General features: G+C 43.9%; 3 protein-coding genes across 4 annotated transcripts in view; 2 read left to right on the top strand and 1 right to left on the bottom strand.

Moving 5' to 3' along the window:
- The first annotated feature begins 500 nt into the window (after nt 1–500).
- LOC125320540 (purpurin) lies at nt 501–7,520 on the top strand. Its single transcript, XM_048292945.1, has 6 exons — nt 501–609; nt 1,503–1,620; nt 3,095–3,231; nt 4,701–4,813; nt 5,874–6,086; nt 7,279–7,520. Exons 2-6 carry the CDS (start codon nt 1,504–1,506, stop codon nt 7,287–7,289), a joined length of 591 nt encoding a protein of 196 aa, XP_048148902.1. The 5' UTR covers nt 501–609; nt 1,503; the 3' UTR covers nt 7,290–7,520.
- A 2,528-nt stretch (nt 7,521–10,048) lies between these two features.
- Nucleotides 10,049–13,267, bottom strand: part of IDUA (alpha-L-iduronidase) — a 46,137-nt gene continuing 42,918 nt past the window's right edge. Inside the window, exon 14 of the mRNA XM_048292944.1 lies at nt 10,049–12,989. Within this exon, the coding sequence (XP_048148901.1) occupies nt 12,889–12,989 (101 nt within the window). The 3' untranslated portion in view covers nt 10,049–12,888. The remainder of the gene's footprint in view (nt 12,990–13,267) is intronic.
- Nucleotides 12,914–13,267, top strand: part of SLC26A1 (solute carrier family 26 member 1) — a 37,612-nt gene continuing 37,258 nt past the window's right edge. For both annotated transcript variants that reach the window (XM_048292943.1, XM_048292941.1), the window contains exon 1: nt 12,914–13,003. The gene's annotated coding sequence lies outside the window, so the exon portion shown is untranslated. The remainder of the gene's footprint in view (nt 13,004–13,267) is intronic.

Below are 13,267 nucleotides of genomic sequence, written 5' to 3' on the forward strand. Positions count from 1 at the left end.
GTGCACAGGAGAACCGACGACTCCCAAGATTTTGATACAAACATGAGGGCAAAACTGCAATTTTGCAACTTTTTGTCCCCTCTCACATGTCGGTAATGCGCAATGTCTTCCTCCTCTTGCAAGGATCACCTTAATTTGATGATGCCAGTATCGGAAGAGCTAATTATGTACCTGCTCCATGCAAGTTGTCAAACTTGAGCATGTGTCTATGCAGATGTGTGTGTATAGTCCAAGTGTCTCTCTAATTAATGCTCTGTGCTTATTCTCCTAACGTGTTAGAAGCAGAAAGACTTCAATGAGACAAAGCAGTGGTACAATCAAATCAGCAGATTTATTAGCTTTCTGGGCAGCTTTTTCCATTATGTAAAAGCTGTGTTTGTATTAGCATAGCAGTCAGACCCACCAGCGTGAGGATTACACTTGGTTTTTACATAATGGATTATCCAAGATTAAGTGTTTTATTCAGGCACATGAGCAAAAATAACCAATTAGTGACTTTGCAGATTCCTTATTTAAAGGGAGCTGGAGGACAATTGACACAAAACTCTCCTGCAGCCCAAAGACTGAAGCAGAGTAGTCTCAAGGATCTCCAACATCTCTACTCAGCAGGTAGGTCTCTCTTCAGCAGAGGTGGATCAGACTGGCATCTCTTGCAGCAGGGAAGTGCAGCTTGCATGGCAGCAGCTAGAAACAGAGTAGCTGCTTGGGTTTTTGGGCTCTGGGTTAGTAGCTCAGCTCGGATGGTGCTGACAAGCATCAGGTAACTGTTTTATCTTGGCATCAGGACAGCTATTCAGGGTCAAATACTCTGCAAGAACGTATCATGAAGGTGCTCTCTTCCCAAACTCTGAGAAACAAATATACTGGGATATGGATGAGTAGGGATACCCAACAAGAAAAATAAAGCCATGGGCACCTAGTGGTTGTGCTGCAGTGACAGACCAAGCCTTTAGAAAATTAATATTATTTGTCATGTTTGTTGAAGGAATGGTCAGAGGACAGCCAATACCAAGGTGTACTATGCCATTAGAGTAGGCACCTAGAAAAGGCCTGCTTTGGTGATGAGAACACAGATTTGCTGCTTCGAAAGCAAAGTGGACATTCACTATGAAATAATTAGAAAAAAACATCTTTACAATGTACAGTGCTTTACCAGAGCTCATCAGAATATTTTTCTTCTTGTGAAAACAAAATTCAAAACATTTCAATTTTTTACCAATTCTTACCAACCTTATCCATAGTCTGGCTTGATTTATAATACAAAAATACCATGAACTGCATTACTACTACTGGCAAGCAAAATACTCTTGCAAAGTAATTGTCACTGATGTTCAGTTTTGGCTGAATTTAGGCACCACAATGACTCAGTATCAGTGGAAGAGTTGGTTGTCTACTTAGCATGGAAAGAAACTAGTTTTAAAATGATGGACATGCATCTGTAGCACTAGCTACCTCCACCTACTGCATGAAATAAACCCCTCATGTCTGCTTTTGTCTTGCAGAATGAAATACGCACAGTATGTTTTCCTGGCCTCGGTCTTCTATACTGTTGAATACAGCCTAGCTCAGACCTGTGCAGTGGAGTCCTTTGCTGTGAAAGACAATTTTGATCCAAAAAGGGTAATTATGGTTATTTCAATAGTACATATGAAGAAGCTTTACATATAAACTGGTTTTCCAGGTTATGAGTTTTGTTCATCTAAACAGGTTCTTCACAAAAAAGTTAACTTCTTTCATAAGCTGTCTTGCAAATGCTGTTCCTGTTGTTTGCTCTCCTCAGTACTGTTTAACCTTCTGAACATTATGTTAAAACTGGTCTTGAAAGCCAGGGATGTTACTCAGTTAGAGGTCATCTTCTCTTAGCTCAGCACAGCTTTGAGCTTTGAGCAGTTCCGTGAAAGAAACAATTTAGAGCCACATCAGAGAGGAAGATCAAGCACAAGCCCTAGGGTACTTGCATCCACCACTAGTCATTCTTGGGAGTCATAGCAAAGAGAAATCTTACCTAGTCTGGTATCCTGAACACTGACTCTTGTTTAGACACATTATCTGTGCTTCTGAGGAGGAAATGAGGGCTAACTTGCTGTTGGGAAGGTCAAGACATATGTGTCAGTACTGATTTTAACTAATGGTCAGCAAACACTGACCACTGACCACCACAGCAAACACTACAATTCCAGGGGCAGCTGGGATGTGGCAAACACTTTATACAAGATTGGCTTTGCTGGAAACAAACCATGTCCAGGGAAAGCTTTGGGAATATCCCACTTTTAAAAAGTCAAAGTTTTTGCTCTGGCTCCTGTATTTGGAAATTAAGGGCTTGCAGGCTTAAGCATATAACTTGCCTAATAGATTTCATTAGCTTCACTGCAGAATCAAATTTAACATAGCTAGATCCTGCTCTCCTCAGCATTTCTACTGATAATGTTAACTTTTAAGGGTCTTCCTCTCTGTCAGTCATCTGTTCAGATCTTGTTTTCATTTCACTAGATACTTCTTGTATATTTTCCAGGGGCCATTTTTTGCATGAACATATTCTTTCTCTTAATCTCATCCGATTTCTCTCTGTTGTTACTCTCCCCAGCACATCATCTTCTTGTTTTGAATACATAGTCGTCACTTTCTGCCTTGCTGGGTAGAGCCTTTTCCTTGTCAGAGATCAGCTGTGGCCCCTGGAAGCCACAAAGATTGTCCCCAGCCAGCTTGCTACAGTCTTTGCACCTGCAATTTGATATTGTTGAATTTGGTATGGTATTTCATGGAAGAGCAGGGGCTTGAACAGGAACAGGGAAGAACCAGTCTCTCAGAAGATGTCTTAGGATGGGAGATGCTTTTGGTGTGGGGTTACTGTGACAGGAACGTCTCACTTGACGAGTAGACACACACAGCAGTGCAGAGCTGCTAGACCCACTCCCTCTGGCACAGAGGGCTCATCAGGCAGCACTGTAGGATCTGTGTGCTACATTCCCACCCAAACTCAGACTGGCATTTATCAGGCAATGGGAAGTTAGAAAGGCACTTTGATCACAAAATGGTTTTTGTGCTAATCTTGCCATGGTGATTAACCCAGATATTAATACACTTTTCATGACAGTATGCAGGAAAATGGTATGCTCTGGCCAAGAAGGATCCAGAAGGCCTTTTCCTTCAGGACAACATTTCTGCTGAATACACCGTGGAGGAAGATGGCACAATGACAGCGTCCTCCAAAGGCCGAGTGAAGCTTTTTGGGTAAGCTCTCTTGACTTTCAGCTCTAGCTGCTGCCATGAGGTACTGGATGAGGGGGACATGGATAGTGATCTATCCTGAACACACAACATGGCTGGGTTTTCTTCATTAAAAAGAGAAGTTTATCCAGGGTGTTAGTTTAGAAGCTAGAGGTTAGACACTTTTAAGTACTGAATTTCTTCTCAGCCTTGCTCAGGTTTGGGTCTATCACAAAACTACTGTGTAAAGTCAATTATTAAGTCAAATCTTGATTGATGGAATGGTTAGATAAATTCATTGCAATCAAGTAAAGGAGCTAATGAAGGCTGTGGCGCTGCAAGGGCAGGACAACCCTCACTTCACTGAGAGGTATGGGAAAGGGGAGGAGCATTACTTTCACAGGTATCTCAACACAATGTTGGACAGGTTTCTGAGGAGAACATGTGGTTAACTCTTAGATGTAATTGCAATGCCTGAACGGACAGATGGCAGGAAGCTTAGAGTTTTGCCTCTTGGTCATGATTACTACAAGGAATTACAGCATGTAAAGAGATTAAATAGCTTTCTGAGTGCAGAAAAGAAAATCTGTGGCTTCCAATAGGCTAGCACTAGCAGGTTGCTATGAACCTTTGTACATCTCAACAGTGCAGCACTCCAGGATATTTTGGGAATGGGCAAATGAAGCTTTGCAGGCATGCCACACAGTGCAAGTGGGAAGATTCCCAGAAGGACTCTTCAGAAAACAAGTGGGGTCTCAAGGCTGCTGCAAATTTTATTTCTGCAAAGCCAGGATAAGGGGAAGCACAGCCTGAGCAAGGAGGGGAATGAAGACCCTTCCACTGTTTCACAAATCCAGGTAATGCTTGATGAACAGTGTTGAAATATGGGTGGCATTCAAAGCAAACAGATACCAAACAGAGAAGGATATTGGAACAAATGGACTCCCACGGGGTGTCTCAAAGGCTGTGTGATGGCTTTTCACAAGCTTAGCAGAGGGGCTGTAACTATTACTGTGCTTGTAACAGACATCCCTGTGCTCATATTGCTGGGAAAGGTTAGACAGGGGAGAGCCAATTCCCTTCCTCTGCCTGGGGCACAGCTACTGACCCCAAGTGAGCCCAAATGCAGGTCAGCTCACCCTGCAGACTGCTAGCAGGGAACCAAGAAACCATGTTCATTATTGTTCTTGGTGGCTGTCTGCTTGTACAGAAATGGGTGGTAAAACACCCACCGAACTGAAGGAGGGTCAGGGCACTGCCCCAGCCACAGTATAGCCGTACAGCAGAGTTGGGGACCAGACAGCAGCAGCAACCACCAGCAGTGACTGGGGGGTGTCGCAGATTTGCATTACTCAGTGACAAAGAGTGACTTTGCACTATGGAAAACCATGCCCATGCCTGAGGCAGCTGTACCCAAGTCCTGAGTGTGGGACACCCATCTGAAGCTCTCATGCTGCCAAGTTTTACCTTGAGTCTTATGGATCTCATTGCAGTTTCTGGGTGATCTGTGCTGACATGGCTGCTCAGTATACGGTACCTGACCCAACCACTCCAGCAAAAATGTATATGACCTACCAGGGACTGGCCAGCTACCTCTCCAGTGGTGGTGAGTGAAATTCTCCAGCCCCCTGATGCTAGTCAATTGCTTACAGCTGTCCAGATGTGTGTTTCAACATACAAGCAGGAAAAACAGTTCAGCTCAGATTGCTCCAAGTGAAGACAAAACATCCTTTTTTGGGGTGCATGCTTTATCCAAGCAGTGAATTTTATGTCCACAGAAAGGGCAGCATCCAGAGACCTCCCAGAGATCCCTCTTATCCACCATGTATGTTAACATGGAGGCTCAGAGGCAGTGGGCCACACGCATGGATTTTGTACAGCCAAGTGTGGTGTTGAACCTGGGGAAGCAGTACTTCCTGCACCCCACTGTGGGCATTGTATAAGTGCTGAGGTCCATCATCCTTGTACTCCTCATAGCTAAATAGAGGAGACAGGTGGACCCACAACTGCACCCCAGCAACAAGACATTTCTCCTCAGGCAGACAGAGCTGGACTCAAGAAATGGAGCTGTTAAGTCCTGCTCTCAGAAACTGCTCATGCTGAACCTCATTTATGCACCCCTCAAAGCCCATCCTTTGTGCCTGAGTCTCCCATAGCTGTGGCTCTTCAGCTGTAGAAGTTGGGGAGGACTTCTAGTGTGTAAGAAAGAAATACATTCACTTAGTACTGCCAGATAAGCCACACAAAAAAAAACTTAGTTGAGCAAGGCTAGAACACAGGAGGAATGTTTTACTGAGGCTTCCTGTATAGGAAATGTAATCTGTACTGTATGTCCTTCCTTCCACCTATGTTGCTTGAGCCAGCAACATAGAGATATTTTGTCATTGAAAACCTAGAAAATCCTAGTCCTCCTAATACTTCTAGCCTAAGAAACTAAAGGTGAAAATGCACTGAGCATCATGGGGAAAAACATGGTCTCAAGATGCCCTGTGCTTGTCCCAGTTCTTCCCTTTATGGTGTGGAGACAAGCTGGATGTGTGACATGATTATAGGTTCTTTGGAAAGCTATCCTTGCCATGTGTTGAAATTTGTCATCTCCGTGCTGAAGGATCTACCTCTGCTCTGTTTTGCCCAGTGTGACAAACGCATGTGTTCTGATGTTTCAGGGGACAACTACTGGGTGATTGACACCGACTACGATAACTATGCTATCACCTACGCCTGCCGCAGCCTGAAGGAGGATGGCTCCTGTGACGATGGCTATTCCCTGATCTTCTCGCGCAATCCCCGTGGCCTCCCCCCAGCCATCCAGCGCATTGTGCGCCAGAAGCAGGAAGAAATCTGCATGTCTGGCCAGTTCCAGCCTGTGCTTCAGTCAGGTACTTGGGGCTACTTAGCAAACTCACTGAGCTGTACATTAGGTGATTGCATTTGCTTTAAATGTGACAGAACCACAGCAAACACAGTTGTTCTTTTTTAGCAACTGTTTCTTAATGTTAGATCTATTAGAAAAAGAGCTACAAAGGGAAATCCATGCAAGGGCAAGAGCCTGCTACAGGCTGGTTCTGCAGCCTTCAGATTGCTACTTACAGGAATCCTGTGTGTTGAAACTGGTACACTACCAGAAGATGATCAGCCTTGTTACTGTAGTAGACAGGACAGGGATAGATGCAACAAGCCAGTGTTTCTGCACTTGGAAACGTGTGTCTTGGCCACTTGCATAATAGTATCTTACCCTGGGTCTGTGCAGTGTCCTCCACGAAAGGATGAGAAGGTGCCTCCAGGAAGGACCACTCTCGCACTTCTTAGTTCCATCATGACTTGTGTCCTGTGCGGTCTGAGTAGCAGGGGTGAGGGGCTCTGAGCAGCATTTCTGACTGTGTCTGCTGGCAGTGGGAGTCAACAGTTGCACCACATACATGCAAACAGACCATGTCTAAGGCTCATTTTGAGAACATTTTTCCAGAGGTACAGGAATTGATCTCCTAGTTCAAATGCTGTCCATGAGATAGGCAGATACTTTTTCAGGGCTATGCTGGAGGCAGAAATTCCTCTTTGTTGGCAGTTGAGTACCCACACCCTTCACATCCTCAATTTCAAAGCCTTGCCTTGACCCTTTACTAAGCCAGGTAACACATGCATTCCGCACTGTGGGACAAGGAATGGCAGCTAAAACTTCCTGAACAGCACATCGTTGTGTCAGCCAGTCCTCCACTACAGAGCAGGTACTGGCATCATCCAAGGCTGTGGCGATGGCATGGGCAGCCCTGCACCATTCCGCTCTGTACTGTTCCCTGTGGCAGAGGGAAGGCAGCTGGTTTGCAGGGTCATGGCCGGGAACTCAGGAAAGCTGAAAGCCCATGGCTAGCTGGGAAAGGCTGCCTGAGTCTGTGCCAATAGACACAGAACAATGCAAACAGCAACTTTTGCACCCCACATCCTAGTCTTGTACTGTGATTCAGAAGTATCCTAGGAAGGTTGTAACTATAGATTCACTGGAGACTAAAAGGTTGTTAAAGCACTTTGCAAATTTACTTACACAGACTAAAGTTTACTTTTCTTTCATTGCAGGGGCCTGCTAAAAGTACGCTTCTGATCCTATCCTTAAGCACAGAAACCAGACCTCTTCATCTTGAAGTTGCCACTCAACTAACAATAAAAAAAATCATAGTATGGAATAGTGTGTTTTTCCTCAAAAACACATGAAAATATTGGGGGATCTGTAAACTGTGTGCAATATAATAGTAATATTTGAATTTTCAGTGGAATACCTAATGTGGCATTTGTCAATAAATGTTTTGGAAAAAAAGGCACCTCTGGAATTGGTTTTTATTATCTGCTGTCCTCTCTGTTGGGGAGCAGAAAGACTAAGGATGCTCACTGAGGACAGGTGAGACAGCAGCCAAGGGTGTTCCCAGCTCACACAGGGCATGTCGCTCCCCAGCAGAGGAGCAGGGCAAGGATGGTGAGAGGGGCAGGTCCCCTGATAGTGCATGTCATCAGACAAGAGCATGGTGACAGGGCAAGTCTGCGATTCACCTCGGAAGTCCAGCCAGCAAGTGAGGGGAACAAGGCACAGGGCAGGGCACAGGCACGCCAGTGAGATGGCTCCAGCCAAAACCAGGACTGGAGAGCATGTCTGAGGCAGAGCTACCTGCAGCAAGGCTCCCAAGGGGAGAAACACAAATTCAATAAAACAGATGCTACTTTCAATAACTCTGGACATTGCTTAAATGAGCAGGTGCTTGCATTTCTAATGACATTACCAGTAATTTGCTCCCCTCCACCTTCATAATCCAGTTTTCAGTATCTGAAAGGTATAGAACTGAAAGATACAGAACAGACTGGTTTTATGGCCAAGAATTTCACAGGTAGAGAACACCAGAAGAAGAGTACCTAGAAATCTCCAGGTAGAAAAAGGGTAACCCGAGCCAGCATTATTGAGATGTATTTCCCACTGCTTTTAGTAAAATGGCATTCACTTTGTGTTTCCTAGTAATAAAAATACCTCTAGAACACCCCAGCACCGTGCTGAACCCTGCAGTTTGTCAACTACACAAATTTTTACAAGTTATAATTACCAAGCACAGAGGTAAGACCAAGGTGAACAGCCCCTGCTGATAAGGCTTCCAAAAGGTGTGTGGCACGAGGCTGATGTTGACTGAAGACCTCCAGAGCACTGCACTGTTAAACAGCTTCTGCAAGATGCTTGCACAATCTTACCTAGAGTAACTAGAAAGAACATAGAAACCAAAGACCAGAGACACTCTCCAGGACCAGAGACATCATCCCAGGGATGCAGCAAATCTCTCAAACTAGTATTTCCCAGGATTTCCTGGCAATACTCGTAAGGCTCTCAACCCACTTGAACAAAGGTGTCCTTGCTCTTCAGGTCTAGGGAAATCTACCCTGACAGGGAACAAGATTGTAAACTACCACCTAAAGCTAAGGACAGAAACAGAGGAGCACTAGCAGGCAATGCTAACAAAAGCCCACACAGATAGAGAACTACTGAGCATTGAAAAAATATCAGCCTTTTCTGCTGGACTAAGTGCAAGGTCAGTGCATTGATTGAATGTTCTCCACTAGCACCCTTCTCCCAGAAGGAAGTATTGGGGTGGAATCTGTGAACTTAGGACTTGTATAACAACTGATTAGACAACACTAACCCTTAGCTGAAGAAGCATGGCCTTTGGCCAGAACTTTCAGACCAATACTACCAGTCTTAGAGAAGTGGGATTTTTAATGTCTATGGTTATGGTAATTGTATGACCAAAGCAGATGAGAGTTGTAGCAAGAAGAGACAATCAACATGCAGGAACAAATGCATCCTTATTGTGCTTGGTGTAGTCTGTCTAGATGAGATAAGCAGTGAAATTCCTCCTCAGCTGCAAGAGGCAAAGCCTGCAGAATCATAGAAACATAGTGGCAATTCTGGTTGAATACACCACAGAGTTCAAATGCCCCAGGAATTGTACTTGGGAGAGCATGTTTCCATCAGGACCACAAGCAGGTCCTCATTGTGATGTGGTGAGTTAATGAACAGATGGGAGTTACCTCATATCCATTTCTCTCCAATGAGTGCAGGAAATGTGAAAGACAAGGTAGGGTAGGGGAGGCAGCCATAAATGTATTCTGATGAGATTTACACTTCTCTTGAGATTCTCTTGAGTTCAACATGAAACATCTCCGGTATATCTAGAGGCAGACATCTTCTGTCTGCTGTTTGAGCTGGCTGATGAAAAGCAGTCTATTATTCCTGGGTTTAAGTGTGTGCATAGGTCCCAAGTCATAATCTCTTGTCCTGAACAAACTTTCCACTAACAAGACAAAATAAAAAAATTGTTTATGCATTAAAAGGACTGTTGTTTTGTCCTCAGAAGGTCCTTTAGTGCTGGCAGAAAGACTATGACTGCGCAACAGCAGGAGGGACCCTGCAAGGATATTGTCCTTCACACACCAGTGAACCTCCTCCAGCAAGGACACTGCAACTCCTGAGATCAGGCACTATGATACCACCCTGAGTTTGACCAGTTTTCCCCAGGTTGTGGTAACTGAAGCAATCTATGCATTTAGGTTTCTACTTCAGCCTTGACATTTTTTATGGTAAAGTTCCCTTTATGCTTTAGTTTTATGTAATGTTGGAACTTCCATGAGTCAAGCTACCTTTTACCCCTTGTGCTGGTAGCCACTGTGAGAAGCTGTGTGGTACTTGGTTGTTGTCTGAGGTTAAAACATGACAGTGCTTGAGAACAGTCTTCACAAGATTAAGTTGTTGACGTAAGAGTTTTAAGCAGTTTCTACAACACAATGATCAGATCCTGTTTTTACAGGGTTCATATGAAAGATTAAAAACCGGTTTTATTGACTAGCACAAAAGATGGTAACAAATGTAGCATATACACAATTAGACAATGTAAAATACTCAGTTGAAAGGTTCTTTCAGTTGCAAAATGGTTATATAGCCTCACAAGCTTTTGTTTGAAGCGCAGGCAAACAATCACATGTTGCAGTTGCAGTTACATATTCTTATTTGGATTAATGAACAGCAAGAGAAATACATGAGTGCTCTGCAGTCTTGCTTTGGTTATGATACTACAGAACACCTAGTGCTATGGATGATTGGCACTTCTGAAAACTCAAACTGTAATGGGAGGCTGATCACTACATGTAACAGAGGAGATTAGTTAAACATGCAATTTTGGAAACACTGTCAGAATCAGCAACAGATGGTTACAGAAATCTCAAGTTTCAAGTACTAAATAGCGTTTTTCTGTACACATTAAATGATAAGAAAAGAAAACGCCATTTCAAAACTTTTATACTTTGTTAGAAATAAACTCATACCTGGAAATAACAACTTCTCTTCTCTCTGTAATTGCTAATACATGTTAATTTCTTAAGGGCATGAGTTTACATCATAGCAGCAAAGAAGATTTTCAGAAGAAATCTTCTATTTTTCATGGTTTGCACATCTATACATTTTCATCCCTGCACAAAATCAATACTACTCACTACAGCTTTTTTTTTTTTTTTTTTTTTTTTTTTTTTCTGGTTTTGTTTTTTTGTTTTGGGGTTTTTTTTGTTTAATACACCTGTAACTAGTGCATAGTCCTCGGTTTGATAAAGACTGCTATATTCTGATTGCCAGGGTGGGAAAATTTTAAAGCAGAAGGGGTACTCAACTAGGACATCCTAACACACTAAACTGTCCTCTCCAGCTCCTGCATCTTCCCCTGCTTCAGACACACTAAAATCTCTCAAGACCCTATACTTAGTATTTCTGAAAATAATTTTATTCGTGGTTCCACCTCATACTAGCAAAACAACATGTGTTAACTGCTAGATTTTACTTAACTGTTCTTCACTCAGGGGCTATTATCACAACTTTAAAATGTATTTTTACTATCCCCATCCGAGTAGAATGTCTCAGTAACTTTTCTTAAATTGAGAGGGTTTTCAATTCTGTGGAGTCCATGGCCCTTTTCTGCTCTGCCTGTAGGGACAAGGAACTGGAGGACTAGGATGCAACAAGTGCCCCTTATTAAAGGAGACAAGAAATATTTCTTCTGAATTCTGTGACAGAATGCATCTTTTAAGGCTAATTTTCAGTACAGGCACAAGAACAAGTAACCAGCAGGTGAGGAGATACAAGGCCACATCTCACATACACTGCCTTTTTGCATATGCTTCTTTTCTGCGCTGTAAAAGTTGAGGGTATTTGAGGTAGTTCACCTCTCTCCTACTGTGCAAACTTGGGCACTTCTTTTTTCTGAGACCTGAATGTTTCATCAAATATGCAGTTTTTGTTGTTATGTTGCTGAGGTGGCTGATGTCAGCAAAGAGAGCAGTAGGGGACTTGTTTGTGTGACAGTCACTCCTCTTACGGAAAACACTCTGGCTGTTTTCACTGGCATTATCCTTCTCTCTGCAAGCCTGTTAAAGGCACAGCTCAAACTGTGCCAGTTGTGAAAAGCGAAGAATAAAACAGCACCCCCTGCAATTTCAGGGAACTTTGCTGTTTACACAAAGTGTTTGGCAGCTGCAAGCACAGCCAGTGGTGATCCGTAGCCCATGATCTAGGGCTGTCACACGCTTGTGCACATGCTTTGCAAAGCACAGGAGCTCAAACTGTTCTTTGTTAACTTCCTAAGTGTCCTAAGTAGCTGCCCTGCTACATTCAAGAGTGTGCTGTTCTGTCACATGAAAACACAAAAGGCTCTAACTAGTGTTTCTGCTTTCTCCTGGCCATGCAGAGCTGAGTGGTCACTTACATTCTGTGAGGGGAGGTGCTAGCTCTAAGGCCTGAAGGACACCAGGCTAGGTGACAGCAACGGAGAGAAAGAGGGACTTTCAGGGTTAGAGCCTCCTCCACAAAGAGGCAGCAGCTGACGGCCAGAGTCCAAACAGGTGACTTGGACAAAAACTAAAAAGAGAAAAGGCCGGGAAGTCTGGAGGCTAGGGCTTTCTGTGCCTTCTCCCCTCTGAGAATGAGCTGATAGCCCTTCCTCTGAGTATGGGAAATAGCTCTGGCATCATGTAATAGTCACAAATACTGAGAGAGTTGGGTGGAAACCCCTCTGTGAGAGAATGAAGTACCTCATACACCTGAAGACATGGCAAGTGTTCTGAAATAACCCACTGTGACTAACCAGCAGGGAATAAGGGATCCTTCACTTCATGCTCTGAATGTGTCTGGTTGCCGTGCACTTTTCCATCAAACCCTTATGTCACGACAGCCTGGCAGCTAAGGCAGGCAGTTCACTCTTAGACAGGTCCTCCATGTGCCTTTGCTACCATCCTCACTCACACAGTGAAGCAATGGTCTTGTTCCTGTTACAGTCTGCGACCTCTATAAATCTCAGCTTGCCCTGGCTGTTAGCTCAGTGTAATAATAGGGAATAATAAATATTTATCCCCGTGATTCCTAGTTACCAGGCTCAATCCCTGTCCTACAGCAGCCTCCTACCAGCTGGGTTGGCAGTCGTGGTTGTTTGATAATGCTGTCTTTTGTGCTGTGAAGAGTTAATAGGGGCAGTTGCTTCTAACTTGCATTCCTAACTTCATCAGGTCATTTCCATACTCCCTCCTCAGGTTGGGAGGAGTTTATTTTTCTGGGGAGTTGTCATTTGCAAGGAACATACACCACTCTGACACCAAGCCAGGCACCACTCTTCAGGGTCACTTGAAAGCTTCAACATACCCCACGGGAAGAGAGGACAGGCCTGCCTTCCCCCAGTAGTCAATGGCACGCACTCTGTAAAAGCCGGAGACTGAGCTTCCTGCAAATGAAAAGGTTAGAAATGGTCACTGTGAAATGCTGACACCTGTGGTACTTGGAGGATGTGAAGCAGACATTACTCCTGTAAAATGTAGGTTTGTGGAACGGGCTGGGGAAATCAGTTTTGCACCCTAAGTAAGCGTGTCTGTGCCTGTCTGATTAAAAATTATAATAAATTCCTCAATTTATTAGCCAAGTACTGGCTTTTATATCTTGTTTCACCAAGGATGTCCTCTCTACTTATTAGGATTTGCAAGTACAGCTACAGGACTGCTTTCC

Source organism: Corvus hawaiiensis, chromosome Z (genome assembly GCF_020740725.1).
Source record: "Corvus hawaiiensis isolate bCorHaw1 chromosome Z, bCorHaw1.pri.cur, whole genome shotgun sequence".
Lineage (NCBI taxonomy): Eukaryota > Metazoa > Chordata > Aves > Passeriformes > Corvidae > Corvus > Corvus hawaiiensis.